This window comes from Bradysia coprophila, chromosome X (assembly GCF_014529535.1).
Source record: "Bradysia coprophila strain Holo2 chromosome X, BU_Bcop_v1, whole genome shotgun sequence".
Classification (NCBI taxonomy): domain Eukaryota; kingdom Metazoa; phylum Arthropoda; class Insecta; order Diptera; family Sciaridae; genus Bradysia; species Bradysia coprophila.
The window spans coordinates 8,188,064-8,211,429 of record NC_050737.1 but is presented as its reverse complement, the minus strand read 5'-3'; the positions used below and the strand labels follow the sequence as shown (position 1 = coordinate 8,211,429).

Genomic DNA, 23,366 nt, shown 5'->3' with positions numbered 1-23,366 from the left:
ATTTCGGTTAATCTTATTCCAGCGTCCGCAAATTTAAATGAAAATTTTTTGCCAGCCACCACTCCAGCAAAGTTAATTTATCATACAGAAAACCACATCGCACCAATAAATAAATTTTCAATTATAAAAGGAAATTGAAAATGATTATTTGTTGGGATGGATGTTTTGAGCGAAACCGATTAATAAATTATTATGTACGGATTGTGATGAGCATTTCGTAATAAAATGACCAATAATAGTAAACGTCACAATGTATGTGCAATGCGACTGAGGTTGGCAAAGACTTACGAAATGTATCAATTCAAACGGCAACAAAATCATTGAATCTACTACTTCTTTTTTTCAAAGATGGTTTAGTGTGATGCGAGATTTTTTACTTCATTTGTTTTTTCTATGTATCTTAACTTAAGAATCTTAAGGTGATGTTTTACGCATTTATCGTCAGTGGCTTCGTAATTATCGAAGAATCATATCCCTTGAGTTGATATGCCTAGTAGCTCGAGCTGTGGTAACTCTCGTGGTCGTTGAAATTATTGTTGAAGAAAACTGTTGTGGCGGAAGCTGCTTCACAGACAGACTGACAACTGCTCTGTTTATAAAAAATAGCTTCCCATCATTAACAAAGTTCTCATATTTACAAGCTGAAATAATGTGTGGCGCCGTAATTTCTAGGTTGTGTAATTACAGAGCTGGAAGCAACGGATTTAATTAATACTTTTCCCAAAAAAAAAACGAATTCAGGTCAATTTACAACTTCATTTATTTTTCAAAACAATAATAAAACCAATTCAGTCGTTCAGTTCGACAGAAACTCAATTAAAACTACAAAATAATTGGAATGGCGGCTTTATTTATAGAAGCTGTTTTGTTATTTGTTGTTTTTTTTTTGTTAAATTATTAATTTGCAAAACATTTCATTTTCATTCCAGGATGATGGTTGGAAATTGAATCGAACCAACTACTATCAAGAAGGATGGCTTGCTACAGGAAATATTCGCGGCATCGTTGGCGTTACATTTACAACATCGCACTGCAAGAAAAATATGGATTATCCCCTTCGGACGAATTACAACCTGAGAGGACATCGTTCAGATGTAAGTTTCTAGTTATTGAATTGAAAACGAAATGTCGAAGAAACAGTAGTGGTTTCCAGCGTAACGCATGCAATATCCTTGGGGATTGTCCATTTTACACCAAGCTCAGGCTTTCGCTCCTGTGGGTATTTGAACTGTTGGTATTTGATCTACCATTTATTATATGGAAAATGTCTAACGACGCCTTACCGAAAACTGGAAAATTTCCTTGATAGAAGTAGTAAGGTCAGGGAATAGGGCAGAGCATGTAACATATACAATCCATTCGTATAATATACTCATCATTTATTCAAACAGGTTCGAATTGGCTGTTGAAAAGCTCCAAGGTTAAGGTTTAGTCGAAAAGGGCGTCAATATAGTAATTAGAATAAAGAAGTGAAAGTCGCCCGATTTAACTATAAAGAAAGTCCGGTCCTAGGTCAAGTAAGATCTTTTGTGAACTTAAGGTATTCACTTATTAGTGTAATGGTCTTCTAATTGTAGATTACTTATCTATGGGAGAAGTGATAGAATATGGACCCTTGCAAATCCATTTTACATCAAAATACCATAGCTATTGTGATCACGATGTGTTTTATGACACACGGCCTGCGGCCTCGTGTCATAATTACACATCTAGAGCCTGAAAGTACTTAGCACCGAGATTCATACAACGGTTTATGCAACATATGCATTTAAATCAGTATCTAGACTCTAGAGAACTTCTACTTAATTTTCAGAATTTTGGATCGCCCCCCTTGTCTGCGTGTCACACTTTAACAAACCCATCTTCCATTCATGACGGACGTTCTTTATTGATGGTCCCTAAAATATCTAGCAATAAAATCGAAACTCGGAAGTTACTACGGAGTTATTTTCATGTGGAGGTTACAGTTAATGTATTAAATATTCATTAAGCTTTCCGATGCAATTCGAACAGTTTTTCTTTGAACTTCAGAGGTAGTGAAAAATCTGTGCCATGTCGGCGTCTGTTGTTGACAGCGACGAAAAAAAGAATAAATAATCGCTAATATGATCTTACATACGACAAAGCGAATGAAAAGTTTTTCTATCGATAATGATATTCTTGCCATATGTGAATGATCAACCAATCCCTGTAAAATAAAAAAATTTACGTTTTACCACCTTTGCGTCGTGTTTGAAAGGCTATCAACAAAGTCTGAAGCCTAGTCCCCTAAACATTCATTCCTTTGTGTTGTTGTTGCCAGACTATGGATATGTAAATTAATGCTGTTCGAATGTTACACACCTACGAAACATATCAAATTGTTTAACGCCAAATGAGTATAGGAGAAACCTTATACTATGCAAAAGAAAATAGGAAAATTGCAATTGAAAACATTGCATTGAACTTGTGTTCTACTTGTGTTATGTAGTTCAATGTTGCATTTCCAATTAAATATCAACTGCAGGCTTCATGACGTTTGCAATATGCAGGACTCTTATTATGATAGCAGAGGTGTATTGTGGATGGTTTTCTCTAGAGCATTTTGTAACATAACCATTATCGCTTGAATTGTGTTTCGAATAATGCAGGGAAAAATTGCGTAACATGTTGAGAGTAAGGTTTAAGAAAAACACATTCGTCAGCATTATTACAAATTGTAGGTTGCGGGGCTATAGACTTGTCCAAACAAGGAGATTAAGTAACGAGATTCAGTAGCAAATTCAGTAAATTATTTTAATTTGTAAGTGGGCTTTATAGTGTTAACCTCATTAGTTTCGATGTATGCGATATTAAGTAATCACATGGTTTATCATACCATCGTACCGCACTACTAAATGAGAATGAACAGCAATAAGCTTATTATCAAAGGGAAATATCGGCAAAGATAATTGGATACATGCATCGCCGTGGTAGAATAAAGCGTCAGGATTTATAATGGCTTTAATACGCGTTGTATTTCTGTCCAACTGAGTTTGTATTTTGATAGTACAATGAATGCACTACAAAAAGAGTCTCAAATTATTCATTTGACTTGTGCGATTATTCCACTCTCTACCTGCAATGTTTTGCAAACTTGACAGGACACAATCTCAAAGATTTTTTAGGGTTACAATTCGGCAGGAGAATATTCTTGAAACATTTAAGTTTTGTGCTTAGCATCTAATGTTTTTAGAACCTTTCGCACCTTTTCTTAAATTTCTTAAATTTCGTGACTAATATTTTCCAAAGACTTCTCAACTTAACAAGAATATGTCAAAGAAAAGCATCTTAACTTTGTTTTTCAGTTATCAGCCTTATGCTTGGCTCAGGGCCTATTTTTGGAAATTTTTTCCAAAATTTCCAAAAAATTGCCAAAAATTTCCAAAAACTGCGAACGTCCAAAACCCAAATTTTTCCATAATTTCGAACTGTTTTGGCAACTCCGGACCTCAGACTTATGTTTTAGCCGGCTCTCAATGATTTATGTTTGATTATTGACGCTATCATCTTTCAAATTAATCATGCTCGTCGTCATTTGAAATCTGATAGTGTCAAGAAATAATCGAGAGTCAGTTAAAACGCAAGACTGATTCAGCAGTTGCCAAAACCGTTCGAAATGGTGGAAAAATTTGGTTTTTGGACGTTCGCAGTTTTTGGAAATTTTTAGCAATTTTTATGGAAATTTTAGAAAAAAAAATCCAAAAATAGGCCCTGGCTTGGCTTGGTTATTTAGCAATGCCTTATGCTTGTCTAAAATTGTGGTCTACATTTGTGTTTTTCGTATTTTATTTTTGACCAGAACCCTTTTTGTACGAAAAATCTACGACCACAATAACGATCACGAATGTGTTTCATAATTGATTTAGTTATAGCAGTTGGACCAGATCTGAGAAAAGTCAGTAGTTTACCTAAATTTTCGAAGACTGCACCGTTTTCTCAGAGCTGGTCACAACAAAATCAATTTTTTAAATTTTTCAAAAGGGATTCTGGTGAAACGATATCAGAGAAAATAAAACACAAAACACAAATGTAGGCTTCTTTGTCGAAAAGCCTATATTTGGGCGTTGATTGTCGTGTATTTTCGCTGATATCTTTTCACATAAATCTTTTTCGGAAAATTTAAGACGACAATAACCACCTGAAATGTGTTAGCTTTCAATAAAAAATGGATTTATTTTTGACCATCTCTGAAAAAACTCGGCATTTTATGCAAATTCAGGCAAACTGGTAACTTTTCTCAGAACTCACTTCAATAAAATCATAATTTCAACATGATAGGATTATGTAGGTCGAGTCACCATATGTGTGCAACGCCCTCAAAGGCTGTCAAAACAGTTTTTAAACACAAACCGCATCTTTAATCCGATAGAACAAGACTTTCAATTCAACCCAATTTCCCAACATTCCATGTGAATGAACGTACACGTACTTTGTATCGGTGACCCTAAACCTGTTAAAAGTTTTACGTTGTTTTGACTCGAGTATCGGTTGTGTGTCGCCATATATTATGCGGAAAAGAAACTTTTTAAATTAACATATTAATACAAACTTTCTACGTGACTGGATTTGATGAACGTATTCTTGTTGTTTCACATAATAAATAACAACCCTGATTAATTTATGTATTAATAATGCGGTGTGTTTTTGCACGTCAACATCGTGTAATCCACACATAAATCTAAATAAATTTGTATTCAATTTTTGTCGGTGTAATGTACATATAAGGCCCTCCAGACTAAATCATGCATTATGAAAGTACTAGTACTCTACTTTTTAATTGTTATTTAAATGGATTTTTCGTGAAAAGGTGCTTTCAGGGATGAATTGTTAGTGATTACAAAAGCCTTTTAAACATTAATGTCAACCTGAACAACACACGTTCCATTTTATGCTGTGGAAATTTTGAGCTGTAGGTCAAATTCGCTTTACCTTTTTTCATTTCTGTTTATTTGAATAAAAAGTGGGTGGAAACTTACAATTCAACTCTGGTAATTTCTTTGCCAATTTGTTAGACCAAAAATGAAAATGTTTTCGTTGTTAGGAAACGTAAAACGTTCAAATATTTCAAATGTGATGGCTTAGTATACTATACTTTGGCTGAAACCATTGATCATGGCGCCACGTTAATAACGCGCCGTGACGCAAGTTCTAAGACAAGTCACGAGTTTTGAAATTGAGGAATTTCACCAACCTTTGTCATCTTGTCTGCTACCCGAAACTTTTGAATTACTCGGTGTATTTGGCTGAAATTTTCAGGGTATGGCCAAGACGAGATTCTAAGATGACACATTTTTCACAATTTGTAACAATTTTCCTTACAGTAGTTTCCTAATCATCTGCCAGTTGTGACGCAATTTTTTTTTCGGTTCAATGTTTTGTTGATAAATTATTTGCGTACAGACGCAAGGCCGTCTTTTATTTTTTAGTAACAAATTTTTCAATCAGTTGTTAACACTTTCCTCATCATCTGCCATTTGTGACGCATTTCCTTTTGCGTGTCGAAGCTGTCAGCGTCACTCCCACCAATATCTTTTGTAAGTGGATAAACGGACTTGCGTCACAATTCCACTGTAAGTGGTTTTGGGCGATATATAATAGTTGATTATGCATCTCCGCCCAGAAGGTTTATTTTAACGATTCGGAAGTTATGTACCCAGCCGAAGGCATGATACATAATCCAAATCGACAAAATTATCAATTTGGGCGCTATTTTATCTGCCGAGAACAGACATATCGAGATAAACAGTTTTGCGCTAGACGATAAATACGAGATAACCGTCCCAGGCAAACAAAATTCAATAAGGTATGGCATGACACACAACTGTTTTGCCAAAACAAATTTATGGTAATATGCTTGAATTTGGCATCTTTTATATCCGTGAAAAGTACCAATCACCAGTGAAATGCCATATTATATGTCAAGAAGAAACTCGACCATCGCAAGACAATTAAAATTTTACTTGCATTTAGCGTCGATTCGGAAACAAGCTTATTACTTTACCATGTATGTGCTTAAGCAATTATGTCATCACAGTCATGCGATTACCCAACGGGGCCTAACGATTTCAACCTTTCCGTCGCTAACGCTGTTTTCATAATGTCGCCTCCTCTTTATGATATAAGGCTAATTGCATGGCATTGCTGAGCGTTATGGGAAAATCATGTTTACCTTTTCAATTATCCCTTGTTACGTTTGTCGTTAAAGAGAGATACGGCAATTAACTGATTTCCCATTGCACATTAAATATTGCAGGTAATTCTTGTGAAATGGAACGAACCGTATCAGAAATTAGCGTCCTGTGACTCATCGGGCATCATTTTCGTTTGGATCAAATACGAGGGTAGATGGTCCATTGAGTTGATAAATGATCGAAATACGCCAGTAACACATTTCTCCTGGTCGCATGACGGACGAATGGCACTGATTTGCTATCAGGTAGATTTGATTTAAACATGAAAATAGAAGGAAACTCTTTAGAAAAACCAAATATTTTCCTGTCTCATAAAGGATGGTTTCGTATTGGTTGGGTCGGTAGCAGGACAACGGTATTGGTCGTCAATGTTGAATTTGGAATCAACAATAACGTGCGGAATATGGACGCCTATGGACGACCAAGTGTACTTCGGAACCACACAAGGTCAAATAATCGTTATGGATGTTCACGGGGCCATGGTGTCACAAGTGCAATTGTGTTCAGATGTTGGAATCACCTCAATGGCTTGGTCCTGTGAGAAATTTAAAATGGAAGAAGGTGAAGACACAGAACCGGGTGTATCAAATGCTGGTAAGGAAATTTGTCTCTAAGGTAATTATCGAGAAATCTCATTTCTACCAACGTTTCCGCAGCTAAGCGTTCGTTTGTACTGGCTGTGAGCTTTCAAAATGGCTTTATTTATCTGTTGAAATCGTTCGATGATGTGTCACCAGCTCACATAAACACCGGTCTAAATGGATCGTTAGGATTTGTTATGGAATGGAGCAACTCACGAGAATTACTAGCTGTGGCTGGCACGTCTCAACAAACCACTCAATACGGCGATGCTCAAAATGTCACGACTTACAAAAATATTTTAAATTTTTACACGGAATCGGGCATGTTATTATATACAACACAAATACCGAACACCACCACTACTGTGTCAGCTCTAACATGGGGTCATAATGACAAAAGATTATTCATAGCGACTGGAACTCAAGTGAGCTTTATCTCTTCCGAAATAATCACATGAGTTGACCTCGCCCTTTCTTTACAATTATCTAGGTGCACATTGCTTGGGTCTCAAGAAGAGTCGCATCGTTACAACTGTTGTGCCGGTTACAAATCCAGAGTTGTATTGGCACTGAATTATATATTCCACGGTTGCCACTTCCTTCACGTATAAAGAATCTGATAGGACATTTATTTGCTCAAACAATTCGGGTGAGTGGGGGTCACCACATTCACTGTGGACAGCAAATGGATTTGAATTTAAAATTTTTGTTGGTTTTTTTAGTGCTGTGTTCCGAACGCCAAATCATTGAGAGAATTTGTGTCTAGGCCTCCAGCTTGTTCGACAAGACTGCACTGTACGATGATTCGGCATGACGATGAAAATAATCTCAGCTCGGGTACCTGTTACACTCTCTACTTGGAATATCTGGGTGGCCTTGTACCACTGCTGAAAGGCAAAAGAACTTCAAAAATTCGTCCAGAATTCGTCATATTCGATCCACAAACCGACGGTGAGAATAATTGATTTCTTGATACGTTTAGATTGCCCATACTAATTTCCATCAATGTAGAAATGGGTGTGTTCCTTCCTTATTCGGACGTTACGCCAAAAAGTTCGTCTGCGTCAAGTCATTCAACAATTAACACTAACGGGCGTACGGATTCGTCAGACAGTGACGTGGATGATGGATGCAAAGGATCACCCAAACTCACCCGGAAACGAAAACAAGAACGAAAGCGTAAAACTGCCAGCACAGGCGAAAAATCGTCAACACAAGATCATGAAGTTTCCGACGAACTAGCATATGTTGATACTCTGCCTGAGGAAGTGAAATTAGTTGAAGTGAACTCAAATATTTGGGGAACCAAATTCAAAATTCACGGCATAGCCAAGAATGTTCCCGCTAATCTAGGACAAATTTCGTATAAAACGTCGCTACTTCACTTGCAACCTCGTCAGATGACTGTTGTCGTTACCGAACTTCGAGACGACTCACCAGGCGGTCCAGATCCTACCTTCAATCCAAATATATTTTCGGAGGACGAAGAAGAATCGCCGATTAGCCAGAAGCGATTGAATGAAGTTCTAACGACAATTGCACCAATGTCACCCCGCCCGAGTAAATTTATTCCACGGAATCGTTCAAATCTACCATCCAGATCGGTTGAAAAACCAAACGCATTGGGTCCGCTAGCAAAGGCTGAGTCTTACGAAGATGACTTTCCATATGTCGAATTTGCAGAAGTCACACATCACACACCGATCGCCCGACCGAAGAATATCGAAGCATCCAGTCCGAGGCCTGGGCCCAGCTACACCAGTCTTGTAACGCAATACAGTCGTTCTTCATCAAATTCTAGTGGTCAATCACGTCATGCTATTTCACCACTGTGCTGTGAAGGATCCGTCCCAACATTGCAATCGCCGAAAAACGCTGTAGCTCCAAGTGATATAATCTTTGATCGTCCGCCAGCGTCCCAAACGACTGTTATGAGTTATTCCAGTAGCATAGATTATGCGAACAATGTCTTTCAAGTGAAAAGTGCTGTTATGTCCGACGTAACAAAAACAAGTGCCCATGGCAGCCAAGTACCGTTCAACTTGAGCTTAAATTTGGATCGCTTAGAAGGGAAAACGAGCAAAGAAAAACCAATGGTCAAGAAGAAAGAAATTCAATACATTGACGAGGAAACGCCAACCACTTCGACGAACCCATCAGTCCTTGAGTCAAAAATGCGTCGCACTCCAACGGTAATATCTATTTCTCCAGCATGTCTATCCGAATCCATAACCCGCAGCTGCAGTGTGGGATATCTTGACTCCGTCGAAATGGTGCCGTCAGACATAGCTCTATCGATGTTACGAAAAGATGCGCCCAACAAGCGTCTGGTCCTTGTCGACCGAAAGCCACGGAAGAACAAGAAAATGAGCGAAGACATGCGTAAGCAGAAATTGCAGCAATGCGGCAAATCGAAAAGTCTTGACTCGTGTGATATTCTCCAGGATTTCCGCAAGCACAACAACAATGACATTGACAATGCCATGCCAAAGTTACATGAAACATCCGAAACAGATTCGTCATCCGATTCTGTTGAACCAAATACGTCCACAGAGTTAACGCAACAGAGAGTTAACCGAATAAAGAGTGACAGAACTAATGAGCTTGAGAAATATGTTAAAGAGTCCAAGAGTAACGGTAACGACATTGAAAAAATGTCCACATGTTCAAAATGCAAACAGTCGAATTGCGTATGTCGCAAGCCAAAATCGTCACAGCAACAACAGCAACAGCAACAACAACTACCAAGTAGCCTTTTAGATAGTCGTAATAATAATGCAACAACTCCAACAACCGTCCTGCCTAGTGGTAAGAATAATAAATCTTCACGGATCGAGCAAAGCCTTACCAGCGAAACGAATAGACCGAATAGTTCGAAAGGGAATACCAAAAATGATAGAATGACACGCAAGAAATCTGAAGTGATTACCAGTTACACAGACAGTCCGCTGTTTTCGCGAAAACATCGTTTCGGAGACGATGCCGATGGTTCTAGGTTCTTGAGCTCAGATTCGCCTATATTAGGCAAGAAGAGCGAAAACAGTTTCAGCTTTATCAAACAATTATCGGAAGCAAGGCGACGACGGAAGGAAGAGAATGCTCAATTGTCGAAGACAGAAATCGAAGTGCAACACGTCGAAATTTCCACAACAGAACAGAAGACATCGGTATCGTTACACACACAGGTTGCAATTCAATGCACTTGCCATTCGAATATTGACTTTTCTAACCTCAGATTCTTATCATTTAGGCACTTACAACACTAGAAAATATAATTAGTCGATTACGTGACCTAGATGAGAGTCGTTATACACCTCCATCATCGCCGAAACCACACCGACAACCCCGAAGTTCTCCCGCTTCACCAGCTCCCAGCAAAAAGGGAAAACGGCATCAAAGTGCATCGCCCATTCGACATATTCTTAATTCCCCGTTACTAAATCGACGCCAGCGAAAGAAGCCTCAGCCCGATAGTTCCGACGACGAATCGAATCAACAAGAAATGGATGACAAGCCGAACAACAGCAAACAGTATCGCGATTTGGAGACGTTCCAGAAGGCTCAGCTACGTCAAAAGGTAGGTGGAAAAGCAATTTTAGTTTTACACGGTCGTAGGGGTTGCATTTTCACGACTTATTGCTTCGTTCGTTTCAGCTGAAACGTGGAAAGATCGAACCGAATGGAACTCCAACAATTTCGCATCCAGCACCACTTCGAAGGGAATTTGTTATGCATAATAAGGCTCCGATGTGGAACGAAAATAGCCAAGTGTATCAGTTGGATTTTGGCGGTCGTGTTACTCAAGAATCAGCGAAGAACTTTCAAATTGAATTTCGTGGCAAGCAGGTGTGTAAACAGTTTTTTTTTTCATGCCTTTCGGTAATTTCGGTTTCATATGCTGAGTAATTCATTAAATATTGAATAGCACGCAGATAGGGTATATTATTGGGCGAACTTTATTTATTTGTAATTCATCTCTAGTTCCTATTTCTCCGAAAAATCTTCGGTTTTCAGCTGATAATCAAGCCTAATGAAACGAAGTAGGGAAGACGGTGTTCATTTTTGCTAGATAGCCGAAGTAGTCTAAAATACAATATTTCCACCAAATTGTCGAAACACTCAAACGTTCAGCCGGTTTTTAGAAGGAAGGTTCAAGTGGTTCAACGCGCTTCTGATGATACACTCAAGTGGTAGGTCAGTTTGCACAAGAAAGATTCAAGTTATTTCTGTCGAAACGCTCAATTGGTAAGCCAGTGCATACAAGGAAGGAATTGTATTTGAGGCTATTGACAACCGGGTGCAAATAGTATTATTCATGCGGGCGTTGTGTTTTGCCTTATTTTCTCCCCTCAATAGGCCATGAGAAACTTGCGTTTTCTTGACGGCTGGTCGAATGACATTTCTAGTGAGAAAATATAACTTTTCTCATTCGAACTGTCACTTTGAATGAATGAATGAATTTATTTATCACCGCCAAGACTGGCTGAATAAAACAATGATAGCATACATCAAAACTTACACTACACAATAAATAAACTTAATTTTACATCACAATCAGAGCATCACAGTCCGTCGTCATAAAGTTTTTCCATAATTTCACTTTTAAATAAAGTCCTGCCGTTACACCTAGTCACTACATCTTTATGTTCATTGATTAACTTTATCATCCGTACAACTGGCTGATTCGACAAATATACGGTCGTCACCCTCGGTTCAACCAGTAGCTGCAGAGTAGAGTGTCGAAGATCGTAGACGCTCTCATTCCGTATAAAATTCGGTGAAATGATGTCATCCTTGATATTTTCCTTATAAATGTCAAAGGCAAGCACGGCATCTGCAACTGTTCGTCTCTTCTCCAAACTTTGCAAATTCAGCAGCTTACACCGATCCTCGTATGGAGCCAATCTATATGTTGTCGCATTAGTACGACTTTCCAGTAGATATATGACGAATTGTTTCTGTATGGACTCGATGTCATCAATGTATATCTGTGCAGCTGGGTTCCATATAGTCGAAGCGAATTCCAATCTCGAACGAACGTACGCTACATAGAGAATCCTTTGCGTTTCTTTGGTGAAATTTCCGTTCGAAAAATGTTTAATGCATCCAACCATCTGTCGAGCCTTCATCGTCATTTGCTCGATGTGATATCCAGGATGGTACCATCTGTTGAAAAAGACGCCCAAGTCATTCATTTCTTCGACGCGTTCAATCACATGATCGCCCATTGTGTAATTCGCTTGAATGAATGATGAATCGTGTCGGTATGCACTGAATATATAACATTTGTCGTTGTTGAAATGTAGTCGATTTCTTTCATTCCAATTCATTACGTTATCGATGTCTCGTTGCATTCTTTGAGTGTCTTCGAGGTCAGAAATAATGGAAGCCAATTTCATATCGTCAGCAAACAGCAAAGTGTGAGCGAATTCCAATACGTCGACCAAGTCATCAATGAAAACGGTGAACATTACTGGTCCCAAAGAACTTCCAGGTGGTACTCCAGATGGTGACTCGTACAATCTGGACTTCGACTTTCCAATTTGAACATAATTTACACGGCCGATCAAATATTGCCACAACCATCTTGCAGTGTTTTTACCAATTCCAAATCTGGCAAATTTGATGATCAACAGCATGATGATCAGTTTGTCGAATGCTGCCTTGTAGTCGCCATAGAATGTATCCAATTGACAGCTCCGTTCGAATGCTTTGTGTGCAAGCGTAGTCTGGCCTAACAAATTCGTCACAACTGACCTCTTGTCTCTGAACCCATGTTGAGCACTTTTCAATTGCGGCTGTATCATTTTACTGAGTTCACGTTTAACGGCCACATCATGGACTTTCATGAGCATCGTTTGGATGGCAATAACTCTGTAGTTTTTGACGTCTGTTTTGGAATCTTTCTTTTTGTAGACAGCAACAATTCGCGATACTTTTGATGCCGCCGCTATTTTCCCACAGTCGAATGATTTTTGGAACAATAACCACATTGGCCAAGCGACTACTGATGCACACATTTTGATAACAAACGGCTTGATTTCATCAGGTCCAGCACCGCCCTTCCAATCAAGTGAATGAATTGCAGCTTCGATATCAAAAAGTGACAGATTGACATCCTCTGCTCTACTTATCGGAACATAATTTTCGTCGAAATTCCAATTTTCTGTATCGGCTACGTACAATGATTCAAAGTAGTCTGCAAACATGTCGATTATTTCTTCGGTTGAAGTACCAACCCTGTCTTCACAGATCATTCTGTCCGGATACTTTTCGGTTCCACCATTCAACTTTGCGAATTTCCAAAATTCAGCTGGGTCTGATTTGACGTTTTCTTGCACGATACGAATGTGCTCTTTATACCGACGGTCATTTTCTTCGCTAAATGCTTTATGTGCTTCTTCATATTCAGCCACCGAACCCAGTTCCGATTCTGACTTCCGTTTGTATAACTTATTTCGACGATTTTTCAATCGTTGCAATTCATCAGACCACCATTTAGGTTTGTTTGAGTACTTTTTGACCTTTTTCTTCGGGACATTCTGTTCAATTAGAGATTTCATTGTTTGAACGAAAAATTCGTATGCCGAGTCCACATCTCTATTGTTGAATTCATGCTGGAAATTGATGGCTTCTAACTGTTGTGCCATTCTTTCGTAATGTCCTTTCGCATATTGGTAAATTGTGACATACTCCACATTCGCCGATGAACTCATGTCGCAATGCATTTTTATTTCGTATGGAATGTGTCTGGCATCTTGCTGAGATTGCTCAATAATGGTATACTGGTCTGTTGTTACGTCAAAAACATCAGAAACATTCACGAAAACCAAATCCAAAACGTTGGAGGCATTATTACGAATATTCGAAAGTTGCAAAAGCGGTAGGCTGAGCATTTTGTCCAAAAAGTCGTACGCATCAATTTGATAACTTGAACGGTTTCCATTGCCGCTGTGGTCAGTCGAAACGTATGGTAAATAAACATTCTCGTCATCCTCGTCAGGTGACCAATTGATGTTGTGCAGATTGAAGTCCCCCAATACCAATATTTTATGATTCCGGTACTTTTCTACGATGTCTTTTACATGATGATAATGTTTCATGGCAATCCGCAGATCAAACACACTCATGTAGCAGGCATACAGGATTAACGGTTGAGGTTTGATGCGAATCTCGATGGCCAAAAATTCAGTTGCATCGTCTTGTCCAATTGTCGAACTTATCGTTACTGTTCTGCTATTCAACGATTGAATAGCACGCAGATAGGGTATATTATTGGGCGAACTTTATTTATTTGTAATTCATCCCTAGTTCCTATTTCTCCGAAAAATCTTCGGTTTTCAGCTGATAATCAGGCCTAATGAAACGAAGTAGGGAAGACGGTGTTCATTTTTGCTAGATAGCCGAAGTAGTCTAAAATACAATATTTCCACCAAATTGTCGAAACACTCAAACGTTCAGCCGGTTTTTAGAAGGAAGGTTCAAGAGGTTCAACGCGCTTCTGATGATACACTCAAGTGGTAGGTCAGTTTGCACAAGAAAGATTCAAGTTATTTCTGTCGAAACGCTCAATTGGTAAGCCAGTGCACACAAGGAAGGAATTGTATTTGAGGCTATTGACAACCGGGTGCAAATAGTATTATTCATGCGGGCGTTGTGTTTTGCCTTATTTTCTCCCCTCAATAGGCCATGAGAAACTTGCGTTTTCTTGACGGCTGGTCGAATGACATTTCTAGTGAGAAAATATAACTTTTCTCATTCGAACTGTCACTTTGTTTTAGTTTTCATGACTGATCTATGTTCGTGGAGAAAAACGGCAAAACACAACATGTCCTCATGAAAAACGTTGTGTTAACCTCTGGGAGAAATAGCAAATTCCAACCCGAACAAAATTTCCCTTTTTCTCGTAAACAAATAATTATTAGAGGCCATTTGCACCCGGATGCAAATAGTCAGTTCGTATATTTGAAGCACCTTACTTTAACGATTTGAGGAGCTTAAACACTTTAAATTAAAACGACCGGCAGCTGAGGAGGTTCCAATAAGATTAGATTGTACGTCTTACATATATGTAGTAGCAAAAGGTGGTGTGGACAAACTGTTGCCTAAAATGTATGGAAAATGTTTCTGTCATGACTTGGCATTCCATTTAAAAACGTAATGAGAAATTGTCAGAAAAACATTTTCTTGATTTGTTACGTACACTCGCGGAAGTTTGAAAACCGACACATTTTCTTTTTCGTCGTTTAGTGGTTTTTTGTGAATTTTGCATGCATTTTTATATGGACAAATGAGAAACTCAAGTAAAACAGAGAAAAAGAAAATGTGTCGATTTTCAAAATTCCTTGTGTGTAGTGATATTTCTGGTCAATGAATCTGACCAAATTATATTGCCGGGTTCATTGGTTCAAATAAATAAATGAACTCATATCGCCTTATACCGACTTGTACATTCCTATTCAATTTACCAATTTACCAAATTCACCGATTTATCAATCAAATCTTCCACGTCAGAGGTTTATAGCCTATGTGTTATAAAAAAACTGGTACTTCGACCAAAGTAATGAGAAACAGTTTTTTTTTTTTATTATTAAAATCCACCTCCAATAGATCATGTGTTCAACATATCCTGATTTTCTTTATTCGTCGATTGACCAACGATTTTCTAATTTCTTGAATTCTACTGTTTTCAGGTAATGCAATTCGGACGTATCGACGGGAACGCTTACACTCTCGACTTCCAGTATCCGTTTTCGGCACTGCAAGCCTTCTCCGTTGCATTAGCTAACGTAACTCAGAGGTTAAAATAGAATCTATTTTCCATCCAAGTTTAAAGAAATTTTTTTTCTTGATTTTTACATTTCGTTTTTTAATGATTAAAAATAATTTCAAAATAAGTAAAATGCGATAGCGAATACGATTAACCAATTTATATTTTGGAAAATATTTGAAGAAAAAAATACGAAAAACAATCGTGTCGGATGGTCTTCCGTTATTTGTGTGTGTTTCATGTATGAATTGTGTTGGCAAAATATCGGTTTAGCAACACAATGAATATTTACAATAAAGACATAAGATCACCTGGCCAGCAGCTGGTCCAGCTGGTGCAAGTTTTGTCCAGAATATAAACAGGAAAATGGTAAGAGAAAATATCGTATAACATTGATGGCTCACATTGCACTTAAAACAAAACATTAAGCCAGCAACACTAGAGTGCTAATTAAATATTAAAGTAAATTAAAACATAGACGTGCAATATATATATAATAAAAAAAATATTCGGTTATGGTTATTCATATACCATTTTGTATAGCGTATAACTTAAGCGTTTTTATGAAAAGCTTTATAAGAAAGAACAAAAAAAATTAAATTTTTTTAAAAATTAAATTCTGCAATTTTTTGAGACAATTAAATGTGCTTGAAGTGCTCTCTATTATTATAAATATATATATTTAACATTTATTGTATGTGAATGATGGGCTGTTGATTTTTGTATATAAAACAATTGTAAGCAAAATATTTTTCAAAAAACCCATCTCAGGATATACAAACACATTTTTCTCTTTTATGTTTTTGCAATTCGAACGACGTTTTGATAATATTAATAAATGCGCAGTCAGTCTACACAAATTCACCGTGAATATTAAACAGATTGAACAATGCTTGTTATTGCTCCGTATTAAAAATCCATCAAAATTTCTACAATTACTAAAATACTCAAAAAAAAAGTGTAGAAAGGATTTTCTGTAGAGTTTTAGGCAATCACTACGTCAGTCTTTTTTTTATATTTATTTATCAAGGTAACTTGCCCCTTGACTACTTACATTTTCAATCAATTTCCATTTGTTTACATTGCAAGATAAAAAGGACAAGATTTATAAAACACAAAAGAAGCAGAAAAAGAAAAAGAATTTAAGAAAAAGCGTGACGTTTAAAAGCAGCAGTAGTTCTGATTCGAGTGACCAAGGAATAAGGACGAAGAAGATGCGTTTTGTGTCAACGAGCCACCTGGAAAAGAACGGATTAGCGCCAATCGACTAGATAGGCTCGGTTTTGCACAAGTCGATGAGACTTGGAGTTTAACATTTAGAAGTTATGCTACAATTGTGTCATCAACTCTATTAACATCTTTTCAGATGAAATGAATGAAAAAAAAAATGTCCATGCACTCTAAGTCTGAATTCACCGTGAGCATATTGTTTGAAATGACAACTGTCACGTACACGGAGGCAAAGCGGAATGAAAACGGATGATTGTGAGGCCACCTCAATATGAGAATATCGTGAAGTGGAATAATTCCAAGCTGCAGTTGTCATTAGAGTCATTTTGAAATTTTTAGCGCATTTTCAAATTATCGTTTTACAAGTAATACAGCTGTAAGCTTGGTTGTATAGCAACCATTTTCCTTTCGAACCACATTGACGTGTTGTACTCAACCGAGCACTCGTCTACACACCTATTAGCACAGTTCAACTCTGGTTAAGGAATCGCTAAGAATTTTTATTCCACAAATAATGTCCCTAGGATTGAATGCCAAATTTTTTTTTGTGCAAATGACATATACGTTTTCACTATAATTTTCATTTCTGAAGGGAATTAGCGGTGGTTCCGAATGGTTTATTTAAATTTGTCTAGTTCTTGTGACGTCCATTATGTCGACAAGATATCCGTCGATTGTCGATAGGTACTCTTTTAAAATCGTTTTTGTAATTGATACTGACGAAGCGGATTTTTTAAGTACATCCTGCTAGCAGATAAGTCGTTGTATCGTTTGCTTCCGAATGTTTTCAGGAAAATCAATTCAATATTCACCGCTGAATGTGTCGACTGGCATTAGTTATGGATAAAGTTGAAAGCTACCGTGTAAATTCAAATTGTAAAATGATAGGAAATTAACTTAAACAAATGATAAAGAAAAGGAAAACCAAAAGCATAAATGTACGTAAAAACGAAGAGAGATTTAAATAAAATAAACAAACAAACAAGAAAAAAATGCATCAAAACATATCGCTAAAATTCAAAATTTATTTTCCGTACAGTTGACATCAAATAAAATGTCTTAAACTTTTGATTTAGCTCATTTTCGTTAGCCTAATTAATAAAATGTCTGATATTTCATTCGATATCAACTGTGTGTAAAACAAAATAGACCGATAGCCTTTCTCCGTATCTGTCCCTTGTAATACAACGACTTGACACCATACGATTGACACCGATATGAAAAACATTTATTCTGTGCCCTAAGCGCCCTATTGAAGGTCGTGACACATCGTTTGAAATTTTAATCAGTCAAAAATATTCAACAGAGTAGAAGTGACGCAAGTCCCTGTGGCATACTTCCAAAACAACTGATGTGCTTGTAGGTGACGCATTCTGCCCTTGCACGCAAAAATTGTGAAAGCAAACATGACCGAAAAAAATTTGCCAAAACAATTTGCGTCACAAAGTGGCAGATGTTGAGGAAAGTACAGTAACGCGCGCCCATGATTTTGTGCCAAACTGATAGAATTTCAATTGAACAGTCAAGGATAACTTGTCTGGTCAGCCTAAACATTATATATTTGGAAATTTCTGCCGTCATTTTGTGACCAATGGCTTATTTCTGATTTCAGTTTGGATTTTGTACGATGTATACGAAGTATAAACTTGACCCAAATTTGAATAAATGTTTTCTAATCGGGCAGTGTTATATTATGGCTACCGTGACCTCATGAGGGACAGACATGCACACTGGCTCTCAGTCTAAAAGGAAAGAAAAACTTACAATTAAAAATGTGGATTAAACTTAAAAACTTCCTGTTGCATAAATGTAGTACTTAAAAGAAGCAAAAATATTTTTTGTAATTTTCATTGGTTAGATTACATTTTTACTGACAGAGTAGATAAAGCACGTAGCACAATTTAAGAATATATAATTTACCGACGTTAATTATTATGTTTCCCATGCCATTTTGTCTTTCATTTTATTTTTGTGGTCTCGAGAGTAACTTTAGCAGATGCCCTAACCAAATGTTCTTGTTCAAATGCTCAGAAAGAGGTTTAAAATTTCGTAAAATAAAATCAGAGTAATTCCAATTTGCAATGACTCTGTCATCTAACGACGGGATTTTGTTCAATATTTTTGAACAAAATGAACTTTGTAATCATCCTTACTTGTCATAATAGTTTTAGTCTTGCACTTTAATCACTAACGATTCCAACACATTATAGATTTTGTAGACACTGTGGAACCAGTTTTAAGAATCAATTTCATCCGTTAAAAACAATGACTACAAGAATGCGTGATTAATAAGTTAAAATTCTTAGATCAAAAGAAGTGAATGACAACTGTTTTGGCAATGTGATTGCCGTCTACGGATGGTAATGATAAGTTCGGTAAAATTCGATAAATATACTCAAATATTACTTAGTAGATTCTTTAGAACTAGCGAAATAGGCCTTGTTATCAACTATCATTCGATCAATGTTAAACTATAAACAGAAAGTGTACGTCCTTCACAAGGTACCATCGTGTGGCTCACGGCCCAGTGCCTATTTTCGAGTATTTTTAAGAAACATAGATTTTGCAAGAATCTTAATTCTCGAAAATAGGTCCCATCTCGGCCTATTAGTTACGTTAGTCTGCATCGAAAAGCTTTAAGTGGTACATGAAGTCACTTTACCGCCCTCATGCAAATGAAACAGCTCTTACGTTTGTGATGTAGGATCCCAATTCTGTGATAATTCAAGTACTTAATTTGTGTTGAATTTCAAATGTAAGTAGGGTTGTACTATTTGGAACTGCGTTCTGCAACAATCAGCTAACAGATTAAATTTAGGCACTTTTAGAGTGTTTTCACACACTTTTAACGATGTTCCAACAATAGGTCTTTATTGTAGAAAAAAAAAATCGAATTCAGTCAACCCATCGCAATTATGAAAGGTAATGAAAATCCAAAGATTTCTGAGCACCGAAATTTAAATCGCTAAATTTATATTTACAAAATGCAGCACCTTTAATGACAATTTCATTCTACTTAAGTCGAGAACCATTTACAAGGCATCAACTGCTAAATATCTCCCAAAAACACAAATGTATTCTAACAAGTAGAGGCAGAAGAATTAAGTCTACAATGCGTATCTTCTTGTAAGATTCAGCTGTGTTTTTTAAGAGTAATCGAAACAATTGATACCTTGTGGACGTTTTACCTCATCCTATTCTCAACACCAATTTCACAATGGATTAAACCGCAAGTACGTACGGTCGGCCGGTCTCAACGGCACCTTTGAGGCCTTTTAGAAACGATTCGTCATCTGTTATCGACAAAAATAAAAGATGAGCGATACGCTTGCCGTTTACGAAAGGTTAAACAAACTATTTTAATAAGTTCACCACAATAGGTCAACTTATTAAAATATTTGAATTGTCCACATTGAGAATAAAATTAAAATTCGCGTTGAGTCTCCGAAAACCAAGACACAAACCATTTTTATTTAGATTTATAAACTCTACGTTTTGTTTTATTATTATTGTTACTGTAGAAATAATTGCGTTTTTTTTTTAAAGACAAGAAAAAAAATTGTTTTCATTCTCCTCTTCCTAGTTAATATTTAATGAAAAAAAAAATTAAAAGAAATTGCCTAGCTAATTAAAACTCCGAATACTCAATACAAAAATTTAAATTGTTCTATTTAGTAGACCCATTTGACGGAGATTATTAGGTTAAATGAAAAGAAAATAGTTATGAATTTAATTAATTTATTTCCGTAAAATGCCAATAAAATAATCAAAGATTCGTTGATGACAGAATGTAAGAAAATATTGTAAAAGAAACCAAAAAAAAATTGTAAATCGAGTCTAAGTCTCATTTTATGTAAAGTCGATGAAGAAAATGAATGTAAAAAAAATTAATGAAAAATCAAATAAATAAACAAAAAATAGGAAGGTTCATATTCCAGTGTTTTATTGACTGAAACTATTATTTCAATAGATATTTACATGCATGCGGTTCGAAAAGTGTTCGTTTCATTGACTATCATGAACTTACCATCAACTCTGGTTAAAAGGGAAAAGTATGGACCTATCTTTCGCCTCGATCAACAAACTCACACGAAAACTGCTCGTTTCGACTTTTTGTCTCTTGTTATGTAATAGTTATTTGGTTACCTAAGGGAGAAAATAGAAAATTTCAACAAGAGCGAAGTTTTGCGAGGGTCGCTAATAGTTAGAATATGTGCGGGGTGTGATTAACAGTTTTTTTTCACCAAACAAACACATAGATTTATGGAAAACTTCCATATTATGCCTACCGATGTAAATTTATTGGCCTAAAATGTATAAGCCCAAACACGTAAATGCAATGTAAAGGAAAACAATTTTTTGCCACTTTCATCACATTTTCTGGGAACTTTTTACAAAAATTCAATTTTTGTCCATTTTCTGTAAACTTTTTTTTTTAATTTCCAACATTTGCAAATTTTCTGTGAATTTTTTTTAAACAAAAATTTCAATTTTCATATCTAGGATCACAGCACTGCTCCTAACATGAACACTAAATTGAGAAGTGTCAAATTTGGAGGCTTTAGTGATTAGAGCTACCGCTTACGATTGTTTGTATTGTATGTTTTAACTCACACATCGAAGTCATCTATCTATCTATACAAAAGAAACGCAGTTCCTACTGTGATTTCATCAGCCTCCGAATATCTTGTATGTTCATGCTAGTAGCAGGGCTGTGCTAGGACCCGAAAAGTGCAACTTCGACGCATTTGTCTTTGTCGAATATGAAAAATATTATTCGTACCACGGACCTAGGTACGAAATATACAATTTTTTCAAATTTTTGTATGATTTGACGAAATCTCGATACAACGATCGAAGTCATATTTCAAGGGTCTTGAGGCGGAAAGCACACGAGCAAATTTGCATTGATGAGGTCGACAATTATGATGCGTTTTCCGTTTTAATTCGATATTCACCACAGGCTAAACAATGGAGAACGCAGCATAATTGTTGATGCCATCAACGCAAAATTGCTTGTGTGCTTTCGGCCTAATATGCATTCACTAATATGTAGCCGCACGACTAGCAACTTCAAGATAATATTCATTTATAAATTCGATATTCGAATTATTCGAATTGTGTTGCTATCGTTATTTGAACATGGCTCTTACAGACATCAGCTAACCATTTTAATTATGTTCAATTCAAATTCTTTGTTAATCAATATATCTTATTATATAATCTAATACTTCATTCGATCGAAATATTTTTCAACAAATTGATCTGAAATCTTAGAACGACTCAGCAATCATTTTGCTACGAATGACCACATGCCACAGAGCTCGCTTATTAAGAAGCGGTAGACGATAACTATGGTTATGGAAACGGAAACGCTGGGGTTTATACTTGTCTGGTGTGTGCGTTTACCCTTCCACACAGACATAGCTAGTCATAGCTAAAAAAAATAGAAACTAAATTTCACGAAGCTTCATTTCTGTCGATGACAGCTGAGAGGCGATAGGGCCGAATATTAGAAAACCCATTGATAGCGCCACCATTATGTCATTCGAATATGAACTTTAAAAATCTACGATCTTATTACTACCACAATATCTACTGAATTTGGTATCAATGTCAGTTTACGTCTTTTTACTGACAGTCGTTAATATATTAAGAATCCGGTAACGTTACAAAACCAAATAAAATCTTTCAAGTTATAAGTTCCTGATTCAGGGTAAAAATGTTTTCCATACCAGCTCCACACAAATAGGAAGTGCTTTGCGCGATCTATACGTGGGTAGACGAAACAAAATGAACTCAACGATGACTTTTTCGTACATGATCCGATGAATGTTAAATATTGTCAAAAACGAAAGTGCAACCAAACCCGCATCATTACAATTTCGTACGCTTTGGTTCCATTACTTGATTAGTGAATTAATATCGAGACTAAAATATCGAAAACAAAAAAATGTTTGAACCGAAAGTCCACCTTCCGTTTTATGATAATGACGATGGTAAACAAAACAAATCGCCTTTTCGTGTTGAGTTCAGCCAAACTGCATTTGACAGCAGATATATTTATAATCGAAAAGGGATACGTGCTGTGGCTCCGTAATGATCATAGTGAGTAACCATTTAATAAATTATTCAGTGTCTGTAGTGTTGATAACACAAGTTTTTTCAATTGTCTTAGTTTTCAGGCTTTTGAGATAGAGCGACCAAATAGCGGATAAGATATTCATATGGATGGACGGGGTGGTGGCGATAAGGATGCTAGTCATTTAGGTACCAACGCTTAGTGTACAACGACTGTACAGTATATTTATGAAGATTATACAATAAGCTTGTGGGTAACACACCTCGCTAACACACCAAAATAACTTATAGTCTACGGTTTATAGTTATATACTGTAGTAGTCACTGCATCTAAATGACTGTACTATCAAAATAACTATAACAATAAGAGTATCCGATGTATCAAGTGGAAAATTTGTTGAACTGAGCCTGAGGCGAGGTTACAATCACACTTGGCACAATTAACTTGATCGTCCCGTAGAAATGTGTGTGAATTTTGAGAATTGATTGTAA

General features: G+C 36.7%; 1 protein-coding gene across 3 annotated transcripts in view; it reads left to right on the top strand.

Moving 5' to 3' along the window:
• Nucleotides 1-15,830, top strand: part of LOC119085775 (tubby-related protein 4) — a 56,073-nt gene extending 40,243 nt beyond the window's left edge. For 2 of the 3 annotated variants that reach the window (XM_037196269.1, XM_037196270.1), the window contains exons 3-12: nucleotides 930-1,094; nucleotides 6,275-6,457; nucleotides 6,530-6,806; nucleotides 6,869-7,218; nucleotides 7,284-7,442; nucleotides 7,516-7,744; nucleotides 7,805-9,978; nucleotides 10,044-10,370; nucleotides 10,448-10,639; nucleotides 15,487-15,830. In XM_037196269.1, coding sequence (XP_037052164.1) covers nucleotides 930-1,094; nucleotides 6,275-6,457; nucleotides 6,530-6,806; nucleotides 6,869-7,218; nucleotides 7,284-7,442; nucleotides 7,516-7,744; nucleotides 7,805-9,978; nucleotides 10,044-10,370; nucleotides 10,448-10,639; nucleotides 15,487-15,603 — 4,173 coding nt within the window. In that variant the 3' untranslated portion in view covers nucleotides 15,604-15,830. Of the gene's footprint in view, nucleotides 1-579; nucleotides 742-929; nucleotides 1,095-6,274; nucleotides 6,458-6,529; nucleotides 6,807-6,868; nucleotides 7,219-7,283; nucleotides 7,443-7,515; nucleotides 7,745-7,804; nucleotides 9,979-10,043; nucleotides 10,371-10,447; nucleotides 10,640-15,486 lie in introns of those variants that run through there. The other variant, XM_037196271.1, reaches the window with a different exon arrangement.
• The last annotated feature ends 7,536 nt before the right edge of the window (nucleotides 15,831-23,366 follow it).